The 23,956-nt window shown below is 47.8% G+C and overlaps 1 protein-coding gene and 1 non-coding gene across 2 annotated transcripts in view; one reads left to right on the top strand and one right to left on the bottom strand.

Annotated features, from left to right (window-relative positions):
• The first annotated feature begins 283 nt into the window (after window positions 1-283).
• On the top strand, window positions 284-421 carry LOC114807018. The gene has a single exon (XR_003755071.1). It is a non-coding gene; the product is annotated as a small nucleolar RNA SNORA7 (small nucleolar RNA).
• An 11,158-nt stretch (window positions 422-11,579) lies between these two features.
• LOC100681834 (olfactory receptor 24) overlaps window positions 11,580-23,956 on the bottom strand; it is a 162,653-nt gene continuing 150,276 nt past the window's right edge. The window contains exon 4 of the mRNA XM_029050387.1: window positions 11,580-12,513. Coding sequence (XP_028906220.1) covers window positions 11,580-12,513 — 934 coding nt within the window. The remainder of the gene's footprint in view (window positions 12,514-23,956) is intronic.

Genomic DNA, 23,956 nt, shown 5'->3' with positions numbered 1-23,956 from the left:
AAAAAAGGGAGCAAATCCAAGTGCAAGGGCACTGCAGAATGGAGTGGGAGAAGAGAAAATTAGAGTTTAGTCAGGGAATCAATCAATCAACCAGGCAATGAATGATATTTGTTGAGTGAGCGTTTACTGTGTGCAGAGCATTGTACCAAACTCTTGGGCGAGTGCAATATTAACAAAGTTGAAATAAATGTTTCTTGCCCACAAGGAGCATATCAAGGACACAATCCCTGCCCTCAAGGAGTTTACAGTTTAATGGTGATAAATGACCTTTTGGAGGAAAAAGCCCCTCTCAGAGTTGTACCTGGAGAGTTTCCAGTACTCTACTAGTCTCGGCTACGGGAGGGAGAGTCAAGCAGAGGCATACCCATTCCATTATTAGCTCGGGCAGTGGCTAGCGAGTGGAAGGCAATCTGCTACAAGTTGAAACTCACCCGTACTGGGCAGCAGCGGCATGGGAGAGAGTCGAGGGCGGAGACTCAGGTTTACTGCACGGAAGGAGACAATGGTAAACCACTTTTGTATTTTTACCAAGAAAACTCTACGTATCCACTACCAGAAAGATTGCAGGTGGAGGGTGGGGCATTCTGGGAGAGATAATGTTGGTATTTGTTAAGCGCTTACTATGTGCAGAGCACTGTTCTAAGCGCTGGGGTAGACACAGGGGAATCAGGTTGTCCCACGTGGGGCTCACAATCTTCATCCCCATTTTCCAGATGAGGGAACTGAGGCACAGAGAAGTGAAGTGACTTGCCCACAGTCACACAGCTGACAAGTGGCAGAGCTGGGATTCGAACTCATGACCCCTGACTCCAAAGCCCGTGCTCTTTCCACTGAGCCACGTGTGTTTGTGGTGTTGCTATGGGTCGGAAATGACTAGATGGCATAAGAGAAGACGAGGAAGAAAAAAGGAATGGAAAGCTGGATGGGTGAATAAATGAATTTTGAATTCAAGTGTTTACTAAATCAATACATCAAAAGTGCTAAGGATCATTGTGAAAGCACAATACTGAGGAGAATATAACCTGGGGAAGAGAACATAACCTGGGGAAGAGAAAATTAATTGAGGAAGATTTCCTGGAGGTGGTATTATTTCAGAAAGGCTTTGAAGATGGGCCGAGCTGTGTCCTAGCCCATTCTTTTGATGGCATTTGTTAAGCGCTTGCAGTATGTCAACCACTGTCATAAGCAGTTGGTAGGTCCAGGTTAATCAGGATGGACACAGTCCCTGTCCCACATAGAGCTCTGAGTAGGAAAGAGAACAGATATTGAATCCTCATTTGATAGTTGAGGAAACTGAGGCACAGAGAAGTTATGTGACTTACCCAAGGTCACACAGCAGACAAGTGATGAAGATGGGATTAGAATCCAGGTCCTCTGACTCCCAGCCTGTGCTCTTTACATTAAGCCTTGCTGCTTTCCATTTAGAGGGCAAGGGAGTCTTTTTTTTATGACATTTGTTGAGCGCTTTACTATGTGCCAGGCACTGTACTAAGAGCTGGGGTGGATACAAGCAGATTAGGTTGGACACAGTCCCTGTCCCACGTGGGACTCGCAGTCTCAATCCCCATTTTGCAGATGAGGTAACTGAGGCCCAGAGAAGTGAAGTGACTTGCCCAAAGTCACACAGCTGACAAGTGGCAGAGTCGGGATTAGAACCCTCGACCTCTGACTCCCAAGCCAGGGTTCTTTCCACTGAGCCACGCTGCTTCTCCAAGGGAGTCCCAGGCAGGAGGAAGAGCAAGAGCAAGGAGTCATAGGAAGCACAGTGAGGTTTGCTTGGGAGGAATGAAGAGTGCGAGCTGGGGTGTATGGGAGAAGAGAGCTGAAAGAGAGAACTGATGGAGCTTCCCTTTGTAAGCAAAGCACCGTGGGAGCCTCAAACCTGCAGGCTGTGGGGTTAATCCATGAATCAGGCAGAGTACTGGGCCTCATCTGAAAAATGGAAAATGGGGATTCAATACCTGTTCTCCCTCCTACCTAGATTGTGAGCCCCATGAGGGACAGGGACTATGAACGACCTGATTAACCCATATCTACCCCAGGGCTTAACACAGTGCTTGGCACATAGTAAGTGCTTAACAGATGCCATCATCATCATCACTGCCCGCCTCTTGACCCTGGCCAAATTGGTTTCTGTTTCCCATCTGCTCTCAGAATGTCTCCCTGCCTATCAGCCTATTAGAAAGGTTCACCCCCTTCATTCACTGTTGACAGCAGTACCATCCTTCCCGTCTCACAAGCCCATAACCTTGGCATTATCCTTGACTCCTCACTCTCATTCCACCCACATATTCAAGCCACCACTAAATCCTGTCAGTTCTACCTTCAGCGTGGGGAAGCAGTGTGGGGAAGCAGTGTGGCTCAGTGGAAAGAGCCTGGGCTTCGGAGTCAGAGGTCATGAGTTCGACTCCCGGCTCTGCCACTTGTCAGCTGTGTGACTGTGGGCAAGTCACTTAACTTCTCTGTGTCTCAGTTACCTCATCTGTAAAATGGGGATTAACTGTGAGCCTCCCGGGTGGGACGAACTGATTACCCTGTATCTCCCCCAGCGCTTAGAACAGTGCTCTGCACATAGTAAGTGCTTAACAAATACCAACATTATTATTACCTTCGCGACATTGCCAAAATCCACCCCTTCCTCTCCATCCAAATTGCTACCACATTAATGCAAGCACTTATCCTACCCCGCCTTGATTATTATATCAGCCTTCTTGCTGACCTCTCTGCCTCCTGTCTCTCCCCACTTCAGTCCATACTCCATTTTACTTCAAAAACGTTCAGACCATGTTTCCCTCACTCCAGTGGTTGCCCATCCACCTCCGCATCAAACAAAAACTCACCACTGGCTATAAAGCACTTAATAACCTTGCCCCCTCCTATCTCACCTCACTACTCTTCTACTTCAACCCAGCCTGCACACTTTGTTCCTAATGCTAACCTTCTCACTCTACCTGGATCTCATCTATCTCACCGCCGACCTCTTGCCCACATCCTACCCCTGGCTTGGAATGCCCTCCTTCCTCATATCAGACAGATAATTGCTCTTCCCCACTTCAAAGCCTTATTGAAAGCACATCTCCAAGAAGCCTTCCCTGACTAAGCCCTCCTCTCCTCTTCTCCCACTCCCTTCTACGCTGCTCTTACTTGCTCCTTCATTCATTGACTCTCCCATCCCCACAGCACATATGTATAGTTCTGTGTATATCTGTAATTTATTCATTCATTCATTCATTCATTCATTTATTTATCTATCTATCTATTTATTTATATTAAAGTCTGCCTCCCCCTTTAGACCCTGAGCTCATTGTGGGCAGGAATGTGTCTGTTGTTATATTGTACTCTCCCAAGTGCTTAGTGCAATGCTTTGGACACAGTAAGCACTCAATAAATACAATTGAATGACTGAATCCCCTTGATCCCTGGCTAATGGGTGGAGTCTCCAGGGGGCTGGGACCTCAATGGGCAGGGCCTCAGGAGAAAGGGTTTTGGGGAACAAATGCAGGCCTGGGTGATGCCCTTAGTAGTCAGAGCAATCTGTCTTGATGGCTTGTCTCTAATGATGATATTTGTTAAGTATTTCCTATGTGTCAAACACTGTTCTAAGTGCTAGGATAGATACCAGATAATCAGGTTAGACTGATGATCAGGGACTGTCCTGTGCCCCATGGGGCTTACACTCTAAATAGGAAGGAGAGCAGGTATGGAATCCCCATTTTACAGATGAGGACTTGCCCAAGATCACACAACAGGTAAATGGCAGGAGTGGGACTAGAACCACCAGACTTATGCTAGGGTTCCCTAGGGTTTTAGGTTCCAGACCCCTGTACTAATATCTCCTTATTCTCAGACTGGGGAGGCTGGGATGGCTGGGCTAGAATTGGATGATGGGAACATGCAGGCTCTCTGCTTTCTTCTTTCCTCTTTCATATCCAACAGACCACAGCTCTCCCCACCTTCAAAGTCTTATCACATCTCCTCCAAAAGGCCTTCTCTGACTAAGCCCTCATTTCCCCTACTTCCTCTCCATTCTGCGTCAAACTTGCACTTGGATCTGTACCCTTTATTCACCCCATCTCAACCTTACAGCATTTATATAAGTATCTGTAATTTATATTAATGTCTCTCTTCCCATCTAGACTGCAAGCTCATTGTGGGCAGGGTCCGCATCTACCAACTCTGTTATATTGTACTCTCCCAAGCACCTAGTGCTCAATAAATAGGATTGATTGATTTCCTTCCATTGACTGGGAGGTGGGTGAAAGGTGGTGGTGGAGGAGACAAGGATGTTTTGGGGGGGGAGGTGTTTGTGTGTCTTTGGCCCACACTTCCACCCTCTCCCATTCAAACAGTTCCCAGCGTCTTTCTGTTCGGCACCAGGGATTCAGTTTTCTCTGCAGTTGCAGGACTCTTCACATCCAGCGATGCCAACATTTCCCACCCGGATTGCAGCTCTCCTGCTAGGCTCCAGTTGCAGCTGCATCTGAGCCCCTACAAACCTGCCACTTCAACACTTCTGCCCCACCTAAACCTTTAGGTGTCCACAGCACTTTTGCATATAGCTTACTTTTCTTAATGCCTAAGCATTAATTTATCCCCTTTTCTTTCTTCTAGGTGCAACTTATTTTAGTACCCGTTTCCCCTGCTAGTAGTAATAGTAGTAGAAGCACTAATATCCAGCGCTTAGAACAGTGCTCCAGCGCTTAGAACAGTGCTCGGCACATAGTAAGCGCTTAACAAATACCAACATTATTATAATATTTATTAAGCACTTAACTGGATGCAGAACCCTGTAATAATTCATTCATTCAATAGTATTTATTGAGCGCTTACTATGTGCAGAGCACTGTACTAAGCGCTTGGGATGAACAAGTCGGCAACAGATAGAGACAGTCCCTGCCGTTTGACGGGTTTACAGTCTAATCGGGGGAGACGGACAGACAAGAACAATGGCGATAAATAGAGTCAAGGGGAAGAACATCTCGTAAAAACAATGGCAACTAAATAGAATCAAGGCGATGTACAATAATAACTGTGGCATTGGTTAAGTGTTTACTATGTGCCAAGCACTGTACTAATGGCCGAGGTAGATAACAACATAATCAGGTCCCATCTGAGTCTCACAGTCTAAGTAGGACTGTACTAAGTTGCATGTTCCTTGAGGTCAGGGATCATGTATACTAACTCTGTTGTACTCGCCTAAGGGTTTAGTACACAGTGCACACTCAAGAAATACTACTGATTCAATCAATCAATCAGTGGTACTTATTGAGCACTTACTGTGTGCAGAACACAGAACTAAGTGCTTGGCAGAGTAGAGTATAAAGGGTTGGTAGACATGTTCTAGAGGGGGAGACTAATGGGGCAGAGACTGTGTCTACCTCGATTTGCTTGTATCCACCCCAGCGCTTAGTACAGTGTCTGGCCCAAAGTAGGCACTTAACAAATGCCATCGTTATTAGTATTATTATCAAGAGGATAATAACTAAATGATCAATCTGGGGGATCGATTGGTCAATTGCCCTGTCCTTGGCGGGTACCAGGGTCCCAGCAGGCAGATGGGCAGCGCTGACTGCTGGGGAATTGCCTTAGTGCGCACTGCCCTCTAGTGGCTCTGAGAAGGGAGGGCAGGAAGCCCGTTCTTTGTCCTTCCTACCTACCTACCTACCTACCTACCTACCTACCTACCTACCTACCTACCGGTTTCTTCACTGGAATTTGTCATTCCTGGAACTGGTCCTGATAGAGGGGCCCTGAGATCAATCAATCAATCAATCAATCGATCAATCAATTGATGATATTGATTGAGCGCTTACTATGTGCAGAGGTCTATACTAAGCGCTTGAGAGAATGCCGTACAACAGAGTTGGCAGCCAGGTTACAGATTCATATTCAGTAGTATTTATTGAGAGCTTACCATGTGCAGAGCACTGTACTAAGAGCTTGGAATGTACAATTCGGCAACAGATAGAGATGATCCCTGCCCAACGACAGGCTCACAGTCTAAATGGAGGAGACAGACAGCAAAGCAAAACAGAACAAAACAAGACAACATCATCACGATAAATGGAATCATGGAGATATACACCTCATTAACAAAATAAATAGGGTAATAATATATACAAATAAGCTCAATGCTGAGGGGAGGGGAAGGGGGAAGGGCAGAGGGGGGGGGAAGGGGAGGGGAGGAGGAGCAGAGGGAAAGGGGGGGGCTCAGTCTGGGAAGGCCTCCTGGAGGAGGTGAGCTCTCAGTAGGGCTTTGAAAAGGGGAAGAGAGTTAGTTTGGCGGATGTGAAGAGGAAGGGCATTCCAGGACAGTGGCATGATGTGGGCCAGGGGTTGACGGTGGGACAGGCGCAAATGGAGGACCGTGAGGAGGTGAGCAGCAGAGGAGAGGAGTGTATGGGGTGGGCAGTAGAAAGAGAGAAGGGAGGTGAGGTAGGAGGGGGCAAGGTGATGGAGAGCTTTGTGGGAGGGTGGGAAGGGATGGGAAGAAGAGGAGGAAGAGGAGGCGGGGGAGGAAGGCGCTGGCCACTTACCCTGGCCAATCTGCAACACCCTGAAGGGGCTTCATCTGCCCCTTCACCCAACCACTGTGCCAGTCCCACTCTCGTTTGCGCCCACGGGTGGAGATATGAATATAAGTGCAGGAGGCTGAGGGTGGGGTGAATATCAGGTGCTTAAAGGGTATAGATCTAAGTGCCTAGGTAACAGAGAAAGGAGAGAGAGTAGGGGAAAGGCCTTCTGTAGGAGATGTTTTTAATAAGGCTTTGAAGGTGGGGAGAATAGTGGTCTGGCATATATGGAGGGGGAGGGAGTTCCAAGAGAGGGAGGATGTGGGCAAGGGGTTGGAAGTGAGTCTAGAGGGGAGACTATGAAGATCCCGGGAGTCCCACTTCCACCCCCCTCCACACACCCAGGACCACCAATTTAATGTGGACCCCACTCTGAAAGGCAGAGCTGTCTAAACTATTCTACTTGTTTTTCTCCAGTGCTTAGCATAGTGTTCAGCACCCAATAGGCACTACTTAATAGATACCATGATTGATCCATCCAGCTTACACTGGATGCCCCTCCATTTCTCCCAGGGGCCCTATCTACCTATGGGCTCTTCGTCTGAAATTATCTGGGCAGGTCCAGGGTCATAGGGTCTGTCCTCCCAGGTAAGGGTTGACCTGCTCCCAATCAGTGCCAGTTTGATTCTAACCATTGGTCTCAACTCTGGGAGGGTGATGGACTCCAGTGCCCCCTCACCTCCAGGTTCTTAGCTGGGGGTGAAGCATCTGTTCTCACCCCCTTGGCCATCTGGGTCATTTTCCAGCCTCATTCCTCCTGGGGCTCTGACAAGACCTGAGAAGCTTGTGAGAGGGGCCACAAGACTCCAGATCGTGCTCATCTGACCTGTTTGCTCCTCCTTGGTTCCATTCCCCTGAAGCAGTGTGGTCTAGTGGAAAAAGCATGGCCCTGGGAGACAGAGGGCCTGGGAGACAGAGGGCCTAGGTTCTAATCCTGGCTCCACCACTTACTTGCCATGTGACCTTGAGAAAGTCACTTCGCTTCTCTGTATCTCAGTTTTCTACACTGTAAAATGGGGAGTCAATCCCTGTTCTTCCTCCTGCTTAGATTGTGAGCCCCATATGAGACAGGGACAGTGTCCAACCTGATTAACTTGCAACTACCCCAGGACTTAGAACAGTGATTGACACATAGTAAGCATTTAACAAATACCATTAAAAAAAGCAATCCCAATTCCTATTTTGCCCTGGACACACAGTGAATGAATCAATCAATGGTATTAATTGAGTGCTTCCTGTGTGAAGAGCACTGTACTAAGCATTTGGGAGAGTACACTATAACAGAGTTGGTAGACACTTTCCCTGGCCACAAGGAGCTTAGTCTATAGGGGGAAACAAACATTAATATTAATCAATAAATTATGGATATGAATATAAGTGCTGTGGGGCCAAGGGTGAGGTGAATATCAAGTGCTTAAAGGGTACAAATCTAAGCGCATAGCTAACACAGAAAGGAGAGGGAGTAGGGGAAAAGAGGGCTTAATCGGGGAAGGCCTTTTGTAGGAGATGATTTTAATAAGGCTTTGAAGGTGGGGAGGGTAGTGGTTTGTCATCTATGGAGGGAGAGGGAGTTCCACGTCAGAGGGAGGATTTGGGCAAGGGATTGGCAGTGAAATAGATGACATCGAGGTAAAGTTGGTGTTGGAGGAGTGAAGTGTGCAGACTGGATTGTGGTAGGAAATCAGTGAGGCAAGCTAGGAGGGGGCAAGATGATTGAGTGCTTTAAAGCTGATGGTAAGGAGTTTCTCTTTGGTACTGGAGGTTCTTGAGGAGTGGGGAGATGTAGACAATGTTTTTTTAGAAAAATGATCCAGGCGGCAGGGTGAATAATGGACTGGAGTGGGAAGAGACAAGAGGCAGGGAGGTCAGCAAGGAGGCTGATGCAGTAATAATGCTAATAATTGCCGTATTTGTTAAGTGCTTGAGTTCATTGGAGAGGGTGGGGTCGAAGGGGTTGGTTTGTTCTTTAAGAGAAGATAGTTTTGGTCTGGAAACCAAATGGGGCACGATGACTTTAGAAAATTCGAGGGGGGGTCAAAAGATTGGAGATCTTCAGTCTATACTAGTCTATCAATCTATACTTCACTCCACTGCCCAGATTATCTTTCTACAGAAACGCTCTGGGCATGTCACTCCCCTCCTCAAAAACCTCCAGTGGTTGCCTATCAACCTTCGTATGAAACAAAAACTCCTCACTCTTGGCTTCAAAGCTCTCCATCACCTTGCCCCCTCCTACCTCACCTACCTTCTCTTCTTCTACAGCCCACCCCGTACACTCCGCTCCTCTGCTGCTAACCTCCTCACGGTGCCTCGTTCTCGCCTGTCCCGCCATCAACCCCTGGCCCACATCCTACCACTGACCTGGAATGCTCTCCCTCCTCACATCCGCCAAACTCTCTTCCCCTCTTCAAAGTCCTACTGAGAGCTCACCTCCTCCACGAAACCTTCCCAGACTGAACCCTCCCTTTCTCTCTGCCCCTCCTCCCCTCCTCATTGCCTCCCTCTGCTCTACCCCCTTCCCTTCCCCACAGCACTTGTGTATATTTGTATATATTATTTATTACTCTATTTTATTAATGATGTGTATATATCTATGATTCTATTTATCTACTTAGTTGGTTTTGATGCCTGACTACTTGTTTGGTTTTGCTCTCTGTCTCCCCCTTTTAGACTGTGAGCCCATTGTAGGGCAGGGATTGTCTCGGTTGACAAATTGCACTTTCCAAGTACTTAGTACAGTGCTCTGCACACAGTAAGTGCTCAACAAATACGATTGAATGAATGAATGATCCCTCTGGGGGAACAGAACAGATTTGCTGCGAGTGGCTGTGTAGGAGAGAAGGCAGGTAAGGAGGTTGTTGTCAGACAGAGAGATTTCAGAGTTGATGAGGGTAGAGACTGTAAAGTGACTAGAGAGGATGAGATCAAGTAAGTGTCCAAGTAGGTGAGTGGGTAAGGTGGGGTGGAGCAGGAGATGGTTGGAGTTGAGTGAGAGGAAGTGGTTAGCAAGAAGTGTTGTCAGGAACATCCACATGGATATTGAAGTCCCCAAGGATCACTGTAGGGATGGAGAAAGAGAGAAGGAATTTTGAGGAAAAGGGGATCAAAATGGTTCAGAAAGTTGTGAGAGGGTCTGGAAGATGGTAGATGACCATGATTAGAAATGGGAGAAGCAGTGTGACCCAGTGGAAAGAGCCCAAGCCAGGGAATCAGAGGGCCTGGGTTATAATTCTGGCTCAGCCACTTGTCTGCTGTGTGACCTTCAGCAAGCCACTTCACTTCTCAGTGCCTGTTACCACATCTGTAAAATGGGGATTAAGTCTGTAAAATGGAACATGAATTGTGTCCAACCTGATTAGCTTGGTATCTACTCCAGCACTTAGTACAGTGCTTGGGGACATAGTAAATGCTTAACAAATGTCATTAGAATCCCTCCCTCTCGTCCCCACAGAAAAAACTGGAGTGGAGGGTAGAAGCAGATTATATGGGGTTCGAAGGAAGGGAAAGAGAGCGATGGCACCAGGATGCTCGGAGGGACCATGTGACAGTGGTCCTCCTGGGCACCTGTCCTCCTGTCCTCGTGATTAGCGATGGGCCATCCCTCACCCCGACTTTCCCCTCCACATCCCTCACTTCCCCACTCCTGCCCCCTTATCATCGGGGTATGTCCTTATGCTGTTGGAGCTTGGCTCTATCATGTAGCTGCACTGGGGTGCAAAACCAGATTAGAGTAGGCGCCCTTCAAAATGAAACTCTTTACAGTTCACCCACACCTGGAATTCTGTGTGCAGTTCAGGTTGCTGCATCATCAGAAGGACCTAGCAGATCTGGAGAAAGTACAGAAAGGCTTCCAAGTAATGACAGACTGAAAGGGTTAGGGTTCTTTTAGAGAAGCAGTGTGGCCTAGTGGAAAGATCACAGGATCAGGACTCAGGACACCTGGATTCATGATTATCATTCAGCCTGGGAAGACACAGACCAAGCGGGGTCAGGTTTGAGGTTTACAGAACAATGAAGGGGATGGACAGGCCAAACATGAAATTGTAGTTTTCCTAATCCCACAGCAGAAGGTCAGAGGGGATACCTATTGAAACTGCAGGGTGGCAGGGTCAGACAAACAAAAGGAAACACTCATTTAGCAATCTTCACTAAGCCGAGCTGCCTTCCCAGGAACTTGAGCCTGCTCTCCTCCATGTCATTGAGGAGACTCCATCCCATTCTACATTTCCCACTCCAGCGGGAAAGAGGAAACAGATACAGCATGCCTCTGTTGTCCCTCCCTCTGAACAGCCATCCATGATGTCTCCCCAGGAGCTGGCACATGCTCTCCTCCATGCCACTGAGGAAACTCAGCTCCTTTCTAGCTTCCACCACCCCAGTGCGAAAGAGAAGAGCACCCACTGCACGAGGCCTCCCCAATACCCCAGGAAGACTGGGGGCTGCCGTAGTGGTTGATTTGACTACCGATGAGTCTTGAACTCTGAGCCCCAGCAAGCCTGAAATTTGCTCCTCTAGCTGCAACCCACTGATTTGCTTCCATTTTGTGTATTTGTCTGTGTGGCATCTTAATGTTTCATCGTTCCTGATGTGTCTGTCCCTGGTCTCTTCTCCACACTTACACTCTTAGATGGTGAGCAACCCAAGGCACACGGACCATGTCTAATTCTCACCTGTGCATTCTCTCCCAGTGCTTAGTACAGGGCTCTGCACACAGTAAGCCCTCAATAAATACTACTACTATTATTAGCATTATTACTGCTACTGCGATGGACCAGGGACGATCAGATGGAATCTGTTCCCTTGGAGAGCTGTGCAGCTGAAAATACCAGCAGGTTCCAGAGGGATTTGGATAGTCATGGATGAGCAGTCCTTGCTGGGTCACCAGAGGGAAGGTCAGGGATGGAGAGGGGAAAGATTGGGGTTTCGAATGGTTCATCCATTCCTAACAAACCATGAAGGCATGGACGGTTACTGTCACCCAGCATCTCCAAGGGTCCTAGTGTCCAGTCACTGAGAAATGTCGACTTTCTTGTAGAATACTTTTCTCAGGGCCCTTTTCATGTCCTTGTTCCTTAGGCTGTAGATAAAGGGGTTCAGCGTGGGAGTGACCACAGTGTACATCACAGCAGAAGCCTTGTCCTTGAGGGCCGAGTGGCCAGATGAGGGGCTGAGGTAGACCCCAATCGTTGTCCCGTAGAACAGGAAGACAACAGAGAGGTGAGAGCTGCAGGTGGAGAAGGCCCTCTTCCTTCCTCCAGCTGAGGGGACTTTTAGGATGGCCAACACAATGCGGGCATAGGAAGCGAGGATGCAGACGAAAGGGGTGGCGATGACGGCCGCACCGACGATGAACACCAGGGTCTCGTTAGCTGTGGTGTCAGAGCAGGAGAGCCGCAGCAGGGGGGTGAGGTCACAGAAAAAGTGAGGGAGCTCGTTCGCAGCGCAAAAGTTGAGTCGAGACATCAGGATGGTGTGTGCCAAGGAGATGAGGCCAGAGAAGATCCAGGGCAGGGCCACCAGCTGGACACAGAGCCGTGCATTCATGATGGAGGTGTAGTGAAGGGGGTGGCAGATGGCCACGAAGCGGTCATATGCCATCACGGCGATGAGGACACTGTCCATGATGCCAAAGAAATGGAAAAAATACATCTGGGTCAGGCAGCAGGGGTAGGAGATGGATTTGCTCTTGGACTGGATGTTGGCCAGCATCTTGGGGACGGTGTTCGAGGCGAGGCAGAGGTCAACCAGGGAGAGGTTGCAGAGGAAGAAGTACATAGGGGTGTGCAGGTGCGGGTCAGAGCTGATAGCCAGGATAATGAGCAGGTTTCCTAGGGCTGTGAGTAGGTACATGCAGAGGAACAGCATGAAGAGGAGCTGCTGATGCTCCACCCGGTCAGACAGTCCCTGGAGGATGAATTCTGAAGCACTTGTGTGGTTTTTACTGTCCATCAAGTTGGAGGGGATGCTGGCCCTAACAAGGTGGTGTGGTACAAAAATGAGAAGAAGAGAAAGGCTCAGGAGTGCAGTTTAAAAGATGGATAAGCAGTTAGATTGTAAGTTCATAAAGGGCATGTTAGGGATCGTGTTTTAAACTTCCTCTGGGGTTCCCTCCGAATACTAAGTACAGAGTGGGGCACAGTGTCTAATTGACTGTGGGTGATGGTGACTGCTGATGAGGGTATATGGTGGGCAGCCAGGTCTAGTAGGGAGAGCGGGGGGGCTACGAGTCAGTAGACCTGGGTTTTAGTCCCAGCTCTGCCTTTCTGTGTGAGCTCTCTGAGACTAGGTCCCTATGCCTGAAAAATGGCGATAACTCTCTCTACCTCAGAGGGACATTGTGAGGATAAAATTAGGTCACTGATGAGAAAGCACTTTGGAAAAGTGAGAGCACTGTATTTGTTATGCACTTACTATGTGCCCGGCACTGTACTAAGCGCTGGGGTACAAGCTAATCAGGTTGGACACAGTCCATGTCCCACGTGGGCCTCACAATCTTAATCTCCATTTTGCGCATGAGGTAACTGAGGCACAGAGAAATGAAGTGACTTGCCCAGAGTCACACTGTCAACAAGTGGTGGAGCCGGGATTAGAACTTAGGTCCTTCTCACTCCAAGGCCTGTGCTCTATAAATTGGGCCATGCTGCTCTTCAGACATCCCTAGTTTAAGTTGAAAGGAGTTCAAACAGGAGAACAAGGGAATGCTAGGGTGTAGGATTAGCCATTAGGATTTGATAGAGGTTGCGTTAGGGAGGTTTAGGGGTGGATCTGGTTAAGGGTCGGATTTAGGTTCAGTAGGTTTAGGGTGGGGAACAAATAAAAAGAACAGTCAACCCTAGAGAGTAGAGGCCCTAGCCCACAGCAGTATGACTGGGCCTGGTCAGTGATGCCTGAAATCACTCCGTGGGGACTATGGGGGTCTTGGCCCCCCATAGTTTTCTGAGCTGGATTCTCAGACTTGCTCTTCCCAGGGCTCTGACAAAATGGGAGACTTTTCAATCACATGTTGAAAAGGCCCCAGTTGGCAGCTTTCCAACCAATTAGCTCTTTGGAGCCAGTCCCCTCCCAGTCCTCTTCCCTCCTCCTTGCTCCAGATTCCTGCCTTCTGCTCCCTGACCCCCACACTCATAATGGAAAGCAGGCCCCTCTGTCTTGAATGATGACATCTCTTAGGCCCACTGTCTGATGGGGAGAGCTGAAATGCAGGGACACAGCAAACTTAAGCAGTCAGAACTCCATTCACATCAAAGTGACAAATGAGCAAGCAAACAGATGGCCCCCATCCTCCCTTAATAGAACAGGGTTCATATCAATCCAATAATCGCCCGATCCCGGAGCTCTAAAAACCATTTAGTCCATGTCTCCCCACTCCTTGAGCATCTCCAGTGGTTACTCATCCGCCTTTGCATCAGACAGAAACTCCTTACCATCAGCTTTAAAGCACTCAATCGCCTTGCCCTCTCCTATCTTACCTCGCTGATTTCCTACTACAAACTCAGCACTCCTCTAATACCAACCTACTCACTGTGCCTCCATCTCATCTATCTCATCGCCAATCCCTTGCCCACATCCTGCCTCTGTCCTGGAACTCCTTCCCCTTCATATCTGACAGATGATCACTCTCCCCACCTTCAAAGCCTTATTAAAATCCTATTTCCTTCAAGAGGCCTTCCCTGACTATGCCCTCTCCCTCTCCCGTCTGCATCGCCCTGGTACTTGGATTTGTGGCCTTTATTCATCCTGCTCTCAGCTGCTCAGCACTTATGTACATATCTGTAATTTATTTTAACATCTGTCTCCTCTTCTAGACCTTAAGTTCCTTGCAGGCAGGGAACATGTCTGCCAACTCTGTTGTATTCTCCCAAGCATTTGGTACAGTTCTTGGCATACAGTTTAGTGCTCAAAAAATATGATTGATTGATTGATTGATAGCCATACATACTAAATTATGACCATGCTCAACCCTAGTGCATAAAATGGATTTATTCTGATTCCTCTAGTTGTAAACATGTCTACGTCTGCCTCCCTCATAAAAGTGCAAGTCCATGGCGGACGGAGATGTGTCTCATGCTTTGGTTGCTTTGTCCCAAATGCTTAGGCCAGTACATTGCACTCAGGGGGCACTTGGATGGCATGCATGGAGGACCCTAGATTGGGAGAGGGCCCTTGATTGGGGAGGCAGATGGTGCAATGGAAGAGTCATGGACCTGAAGGCCGGAGGCCCTGGGTTCGATTTCTGGCCCTGATACCTGTTTCCTTTGTGGCGTGTAAGGTGCTTCGGTAATAATGTTAATGGCGGTATTTGTTAAGTGCTTACTATGTGCAAAGCATGTTCTAAGCTCTGGGGGTTACAAGCTGATCAGGATGTCCCACGTGGGGCTCACAGTTTTAATCCCCATTTTACAGATGAGGTAACCGAGGCACAGAGAAGTTAAGTGACTTGCCCAAAGTCACACAGCTGGCAATTGGCGGAGCGGGGATTAGAACCCATGACCTCTGACTCCCAAGCCCGGGCTCTTGCCACTGAGCCATGCTACTTCAATACTATAATATTCAATAATTTTCAATAATAAAAGCACCACCTAGAAACACAGGTATTATTCCCATTAGACAGCCAGTCTGTTGTAGGCAGCAATTGTCTCTCTTTTTTTTAAGTGCCTAGTATAGTGATCTCCACACAGTAAGTGCTCAATAAATACGATTGAATGAGAGGAGGAAGAAGGTGAGGAAACAAATTCAGAGCAATCTTGATGTGTTTGAAAATTGTCCCCAAGCAAACCAGAATGAAATAAATAGGAACAAGGGCGAGGTTGTGATGTCTGAGGTTGGGAATGGAAGTCTATGAGCAACCCAGAAAAGAATCTGGGGGTCAGAGTGGACCAGTTCCAGAATTTTGGTCCTATGGTGAAAATGACACAGCTAGATTCTCGTTCATCTCATATGACCTGGGTTATGTTTACAAGTGCCCAGAGGCAGGGGTAAGTAGGTTCAGTGAATGCAGAAGTTCCTGCCAGACTTAGAGATCTATGGCTTCCAGTAATTCAATGGAGCAAATCCAAAGTGAGTCTCAACATCTTGGGCTCCCAGCGGTCCTTAGGTAATTAGCAAATTGTAGCTGAAGAAAACCCCTCCTGTATTATCACTTCTACTGATTCAGCTCCAAGATCATTGGGAAATCAGTCCGATTAGACAGAAGGACACAGCCCTTGGCCCCTGGGACAAGTTTTAGGAGAATACCTCCTTAAGAGAGGGAAAGTTCCAGTCAGACAGAGGCCACTGGAAGGAGCTACTGAAAACTGGGAACACGGAGCCAGTGCAAACCAGGACCACCATACAGGTTTCCTTGTAGAATAATTACATCCTCTAAGGTATTGTTTTTTCAAAAAATCTACAGTTCTTGATTTGATTAACAGTGAATATGTACAATTAGGTTGTCTTCACCTCCTGGAGAGTTGGGGAGGGAGTTTGTTGCAGGGAGGGGGGAGAAGGAGGAGAGAGTAAGAGAGTCTAGAATGAGGGGAAGAGTTCACTGCCGTATTAAGTTATACCTAGGGAAGGCCTAGCCCTGCCATTTGTCCAGGGGAAAGAGCTCAGCTCTGGGAGTTAGAAAAATTGGGTTCCAAGTCCTGGTTCTGCATGCTGGGACCAAAACATCAGTGGTAAAAGTTTCTGATCTCATCTATCTTACCTCGATCTTGTCTATCTCTCCAGCAACCCCTTGCCCACGTGATGCCTCTTTTCCAGAACCCCTCCCCCTTCATATCTGAGACACCACCGGTTTCCCCTCCTCCAAATCCTTGGTAAAATCACATCTCCTCCAAGAGGCCATCCCGGATTAAACCCTCATTTCCCCTACACCTCTCCCTTCTGCATCATCCTTGTACTTGGATGTGTAACCTTTATTCACCCCACCCTCAGCCCCTCAGCACTTATGTACATATCCATCATTTATTCATTCATTCATTATTATTAATCGTATTTATTAAGCACTTACTGTGTGCAGAGCACTGTGCTAAGTGCTTAGAAAGCACAATTCAGCAATACAGAGACAATATTTAAATGTCTGTATCCCCTCTAGACTGTAAGCTCTTTGTGGGCAGGGAACATGTCTGCCAACTCTGTTAGAGTGTACTCTCCCAAGTGCTTAGTTCAGTGTTCTGCACGTAGTAAATACCATTGATTGGTGGAAGAACCCCCTAGGGTGTTCTGCAAGGTGAAGAGACCCAGAAGGAATCTAGAAAAATTCAACTGGCTAATGTGGGCAGCCAAGACTGCAGCGGCTACCAAGGTCATGGGTCATGGTGCCGTGGTATGGCATTGGCCCTGTGCTGCGGTCACTTAGTCCTCAAATGGACCCTAGATGTAAAATCCCTTTGTGTGTCCTTTGCCATGTGCTGCACCCCTGCCTGCCTACTTGCTCACTGCACTCCGATCCCTGGCGGGAAGATGACAAGCTGAGGCAAAAGAGCATCAGTGGAGCTGCACAAACCATCTTTGTTAGCATCACTTCCTTCATGCAGATTTCCAGGTTTGAATCCCCAAGACCAAGACTCAGCCGTCATTCCCAGTGGAAGCCAACATCATCTTGGAGAATGAGGTTGGTTCATGTTCAGTCAGGAGGGGCTGGGTGCTGAACTAGGAGAATCGGAGGGAGGACCGCTACTTTGGCCAGTGGAATGATTTTTGGCAGCGTGAAAGAGAGTGCTGGGTGTGGGAGTCAGGACCGTTGGGTTCTTGTCCCACCTCTACCACTGGTCTTCTGGGTGACTTTGAGGAAGACCCAGAACCCCTTTGGGCCTCAGTTTCCTCATCTGTAAAATGGGATTGCCAATCCCCTGCTTCACAAAGGAGGTGGTGAGGACAAAATTAGATCATTGATGTGAAAGTCCTCTGGAAAAAATCAAAAGGGCTCTACAAAGTCAAGATGTTAGAATTATTACTTGTGTCAGCTTTAAAAGCAGTACAGTCTCCCTTATCTCTAGGCCCACTCCTGTGGTCCTTATGAGTTCTTAACCCTTCTCTCCCCTCCTTTTGCATCAGTGAAAGGAGACTGCTGCTTTGAGATCTTGACTGCTTCCCAACTCCCCACCTTCAAACAAAACAGCTGATTCTCCAACCACCTCCTCAGGTGAAGGAAATGCTGAGCAGTCTGGCTCAGCACAGGCAAGAAGCAGTGTGGCATAGTGAAAAGAACATGGGCCTAGGAGCCAGGGGACCTGGGTTCTAATACTGCCTCCACCACTTATCTACTGCATGGCCTTGGGCAAGTCACTTCACTTCTCTGTGCTGCAGTTACCTCATCGGTAAAATGTGGGACATGGACTGTGTCAATCTGATGAACTTGCATCTACCCCAGTGCTTAATATAGTGGCTAACACATAGTAAGTACTTAACAAATTTCATAAAAAAGGCAAAAGGAGAATGGTACAGAAGCTAGAGGAAAGTCACACCATCCTCCTCCCCAACACGAGCCCAAATCCAAGCTTAATTCACTTTTCCTGCTTCAGGCTTCACCTTCTAGGAATCCTCCATAATATCATGAGATCATAGGAACATAATGTCATAAGAGCACCACTCTGGCTCAGTCCCACGGTGCGCCCAGCCCAAGATTGTGTCTCCCTCAGCTGCACTAGGATGCTGGGGGGAACTGTGTGATGGTGACCCTCCTGGACAACCACTCTCATGGTTAAAGATGGACCATCTGACACCCCAAACTTTCCCTCTAGTGATGATTATGGATTGTTTATCCATTAATTTATCCAAATTCCTCTAGGATCTGCTGAGATTTTCAGCTGCACAGCTTCTTGTTGTGAACTGAGTCCATGTGCTTACCTTTCACTCCCCAGCCTCTTGGGAAAGAAGAGTTTCCTCTTGTTTCTTTGGAACTTGCCATCCTCAACACCCTCATTCTGGTGCTTTGGGGTTTGGGGAACAACAGTCCTATGTTCACGTAATCAAACTCTATGTGATTTTGTCAATTTCATTCCTGCCCCCTCTCAGCGAGCATCTCTCCAGACTGAAAAACCCTAACTTGTGGAGACTGTTCTCATAAAAAAGCTGACCCTCTTCCCCCTAGGCCCTGAAAGTACTACAGGGTGGGAGGTAAGTGATGGATTTGTTCCCACAAGAAGTTATACCGTTGAAAAAAAGTTTGGATAGATTTATGGTCGAGTGGTCCATGCTAGCTCACTAGAGGGAATGTCAAGGGTGTAGAGGGGAAAGTTCAGAATGTTAGGCAACCCATCCTTAACTGTGAGAGTGGGTGTCCAGGGAATAAGCTTGATCATTCAGACTAGGGAGAAAATGAGAGAGGGGCTGGGATTGGAGGAGAGGGACTGTGCGGAGAGGGCTGGAATTCACAGTTACTCGAGGGAGGGTCAAGCACCTGAAAAAGAGTCAGAAGAAGGTGCTGGCTTGCAGGTCTGAATGTTTCTGGGAGACTGAGGAGGTGATCCCTCCTCAGACTGAGCAGTTCAGGCTGGGCTATTGTTACAAAAGAGGTAGTACCTTCAGAGTCCCCAAACTCTTTCCCCATGGAACCCCTCTGGTTCTTAAGTGGATGAATATTGAAGTCTGAGCCTCACTCCCTGCCCACCTAGAAGTTTCTCCTCTTTAGGGAAAATGGACAGTCCCCAACCCACTGTCATTCAGAGGCACATTATCTACCACCTCTCCCATGCTGTATAAAATCCCCTTGTTCTCTCCTGCATAGTGCTCTCTCCTGCATAGTGCTCTCTCTCTCATACACACACTCAAACACACACACACACTATCTCAGTACCTAAATTATCCCTCCTCTCCACCCTTTATCCCCTTCCCAGCCTCTTTGTAGCTACACAGAAGAAAAGGTCTTGGCTGCCTTCTGGATGGGGTAGGGGTAGGGCTGGGGCCCAGTTAAGGGAGGGGGAGGAGAGGTCGTGGTTCTGGGCGATGCCTTGGACTTTCCCCTCTTCCACACTTTTCCTCTTCCACTCACCTGCTTTTCTGAGTCAATCTCAGACACTGGCACCAAGGGGCTTGGATCTCTGGGCTCTGTGACTTGTCTGGACGATGGAAAATATCAACAGGAGAGATGGGCTGCAGGGCCTGACTCTTCTCCCATAGATATGCTGGGAGATGATTGCAGAATGGTGCTGTCCAGGGCCCTGATTGCTCCGGCCCTGAACCTGAGTGAGTTTTCTCACTCCCTGAGCCTGGAGAGAGCGGGGTGGCTGGGGGCCACAGGGGGTATATTTACAGGTTCCCACTAGTCTCGTGGGACCCAAACCCCTCAGTTCCTCGTTAGAGATGAGCACTCGGTAATTGTCCCATTTCCAGTGGAGTCACTAGGAATTGGCTCTCTTGGGAGAAGTGAGGGTTCAGTCAGGGTGGAATCTTCCAGCTATGATGTCTAGGGGATCAACAATACAAGTTTGGATCAGCTGTGTGACCCCATCCCCTAGAGCCTGGGAGACATTCTGGGACTTCAGCAATGAACTTACAGGGAAAGTGAAGACCAGGTAGACTAGTGGGCAGAGCTAGAATTTAGGAACGTTGAATCATCAGCTTAAGCCATCCAGGATCACATCTGTTTTCAAAAGCAGCATCAGGATACTTGGAGGGACCGTGTGATGGTCGTCCTCCAGGACATCATTCTCATGGTCAGGGACGGACCATCCAATAACCACAACTTTCCCCCTCTTAAGCCAATATGGATGACTCATCCACAAGTCCATTGAAAACCCTCTTGAACTTATTGATGCTTTTGTCTGCTCAGCTTCTTCTATAGGTTTTTTATGGTCTTTGTTAAGCGCTTAATACGAGTCAAACACTGCTCTAAGCGTCGGGATAGGTACAAGTTAATAAGGTTAGACACAATCCCTGTCCCGCATGGGGCTCACAGTCTAAGTAGGAGGGAGAATAGAACTGAGACACAGATAAGTTGCCCAAGGTCATGCTGCAAGCAAATGGCAGAACGGGGATTAGAACCTAGGTCCTCTGACTCCCAGGCCCATGCTCTCTCCACTAGGCTACACTGCTTCTCACTTCTCCAGCTAGACCTTTTCCATAGCAGCTGGCCCAAACTTCCTGCTGAAACAAGGGTAATGTTACTCTTCTCTTGAAGTGCCTGTTACCTTGCCCTTTGGGGGAAGTTTTTAGAGTAGAGAAGCAAGGTGATCCAGTGGAAAGAGGACAGGCCTCACTGTGGCTAGGGAACATGTCTACCAACTCCGTTATTTTGTACTCTTCCAAGTGCTTAGTACAGTGCTCTGCACACAGTAAACACTCAATAAATATGATTGATTGAGGCCTAGAAATCAGAGGACCTGGGTTCTAATCCTGGCTCTGCCACTTGTTTGTTGTTGACCTTGGATAAGTCACTTAACCTCTCTGTGCCTCAGTTTTCCCATCTGTAAAATGGGGAGTAAATAATAATAATGTTGGTATTTTTCAAGCGCTTACTATATGCCGAGCACTGTTCTAAGCGCTGGGATAGATACGGGGCAATCAGGTTGTCCCACGTGAGGTTCACAGTCTTAATCCCCATTTTATAGATGAGGTAACTGAGGCACCGAGAAGTTAAGTGACTTGCCCAAAGTCACACAGCTGACAGGTGGCAGATCCGGGATTAGAACTCATAATCTCTGCCTCTTTAGCCTATGCTCTTTCCACTGAGCCACGCTGCTTCTCTACCTGTTCTCCCTCCCCCTTAGACTGTGAGCTCCATATGGGACAGCAACTGTGTCCGGCCTGATTACCTTGTATCTATCTCGTACTTGGCACATAGTAAGTGTTGAATAAATAATGCAACTATTATATAATTGTAACTCCACGGCGAGCATCTCTTCTCTGCTGCCACTCCGCTCCATGCTGGGGCACGCTCTCTGGATTTCCATCGGTCAGTCCTCGGACATGGAATATTCTTCTCCTTTATGCCCAAAGACTCCCGAGACAGACAGTAATTATGTGTCCGCTCCCCTCCCTCCCCGGACGCACTCAGCTCCAACTTCACCCCTTATTCTCTTAGGGGGAGAATTGGGCTCATTGCAGTGAGAAGACCAGCCAGCAGATGGCACTGAGGCACCACAATGTCCACTCAATCGATCGATCAATCGATGGTATTTATATATCACTTATTGTGTGTACAGCCCTATATTAAGCAGTTAGGAGAGCACAGTACAACAGAGCTGGTAGACACCATCCCCGACCCCAAGGATCTTACAATCTAGAAGCAGAGACAGGCATTGAAATAAATTACGGAATGTACGTAAGCGCTGTGGGGTTGAGGTGGAGTGAATATCAAGTGTTTAAAGGGTGGAAGGGTGATGCAGAAGGAAGAAGGAGTAGAGGAAATGAAAATTTAGTCGGGAAAGGCCTCTTGGTGGAGTTGGGATTTTAGTAAGGCATTGCCTGAGAACACTGACTTGTGTTCTCTGCCTGGGGTGCTGTCTAAGGGGCCAGCCCTCTCCACACTGGTAGAGACAGTTGATATTTCCTTAGATTAGGCTGGGGTTCTGGGGAACCAGATCTGGGTCATGTGAAGGGCATCACTCATCCTCTAGACTGTAAACTCGTGAGCAGGGAACGTGTCTACCGACTGCTGTATTGTACTCACCCAAATGCTTAGGTCAGTGCTAGGCACACAGTAAGTGTTCAATAAATACCATTGGTTGATTGATCATGTTTTATGGAGTTTTCCAAAAAAAATCCCGTTACTTCTCTGGAAGGAGCCCTGGAGTTTCAAGTTGAGATCCTCTAAGTGCAGAATCTGAAACTAAGGGATCTAGAAGCTAAAGCCAGAACACAAAACCTTTCTCTTCCTACCCCCAGAGTCCCTCAAAAAAACATAAGGACCTAAGCAATGCCTATTACTGGGTCAGACCAATGACCCAACCAGCCAGAATTCTGTTTCAGAAGGTGGTAGGCTGCCTGAAGCAGGTATCAGTCCTTCTCTGTACCTCAGTTTCCCCATCAGTCCCCTGCTGATCTGACTCCTGAAATAGGAGGGCAAGAAAAGCAGCAAGCAGGCCAAGCTGGGTAAACACAAAGCTGTATAAAGACCTGGAACATAACAAGAATACCTCCCAAAATGGAAACTAGACTAAGATATTCAGGATGAGTTCCAAACAATAGCAGGCACATGTGGGATCAAATCAGAAATGTTAAGGCAAAACTAGAGGTGCAGGACACAGTGAGAGCTAAAAAGATATTAAAGAGGTCAGAGGAAAGCCTCATTCTTTGATTAGCTTAGGAAAGAAACACCAAACAGATGATGATACACATCCTATGGAGTACAGTACAGTCAAAAACTGGGATGTCAGTTGTACACCAACCACTTCTTCAAACTGAGCCTGTTCAGATAATAAATGAAAAAGTTCAGATAACTGAAAATAGATGTGTGTCAGTTTGAGATGTGAAATTGGGTTCGGTTTGGTTGTCTGAACTATCCTTGGTTCAAATCAACTATCTGCTCTAGTGAAGGAATTGGTTGAAGACGAAATCGAGCCAGAGCTCCTAGGGGCTGGGAGTGTCAGCTGATGTAAAGGCCCAGAAGGGCTTGTCTCTCCTCAGAACGATTTGGAGCCAGTGAGCGGATTTCTGCGGGCCATACACAGCTGGAAGTGTGCCGGTCAAAGTTCAGCGATTACAACACATGCACATCGTCTAGGCTTGCTCCGATGACTCTACCTCTTGACATTTATAAAAGGGAAATTCTGTGATGCTAGCTGTGTGAGGACTCACTGTCGTCAGACTTCCGTTGTTACTTCCATGCAGCTGTATTTTCTCTCTGAGTTACAGAGAGTCTCGAAAGCCTCTCTCACACATAAGGACCATTGGCTTCTGCACTGGGCTTTTGCCCACTTTATGCTCCTTTGGGCATTTAACAATTGATGAGGGAAAGAGGGGGCTGAAGGTGGGGAAAAGAGAACTTACTTTTTTCAGCCAGAAATCAGTTGGCACTTTCTTTTTTTATATAGAGTATTTATTAAGCACTTACTATGTGCCAGGAATGGTATTAAGCACTGGGGTAGATATGAGATCAGCACGTTGGACAAAGTCCATGCCCCACATGGGGTTCACAGGCTTAATCCCCGTTTCACAGATGAGATAATTGAGGCACAGAGAAGTTAAGTCACTTGCCCAAGGTCACACAACTGACAAGTGGCAGAGCTGGGATTAGAACCCGAGTCCTTCTGACTCCCAGGTCCATGTTCTAAATACTAGGCCACGCTGCCTCTTAAAAGACTTGTTCATTCAGTGGAAAGAGCATGGGTTTGGGAGTCAGAGGGTGTGGGTTCTAATCCCAATGCTGCCACTATCAGCTGTGTGATTTTGGGCAAGTCACTTAACTACTCTGTGCTTCAGTTACCTCATCTGTAAAATGGGGATTAAGACTGTGAGCCCCA

This window comes from Ornithorhynchus anatinus, chromosome X1 (genome assembly GCF_004115215.2).
Source record: "Ornithorhynchus anatinus isolate Pmale09 chromosome X1, mOrnAna1.pri.v4, whole genome shotgun sequence".
In the NCBI taxonomy this organism is placed as follows: Eukaryota; Metazoa; Chordata; class Mammalia; order Monotremata; family Ornithorhynchidae; genus Ornithorhynchus; species Ornithorhynchus anatinus.
The sequence above is the reverse complement of the archived record's forward strand: the minus strand, read 5'-3'. Positions and strand labels throughout refer to the sequence as shown.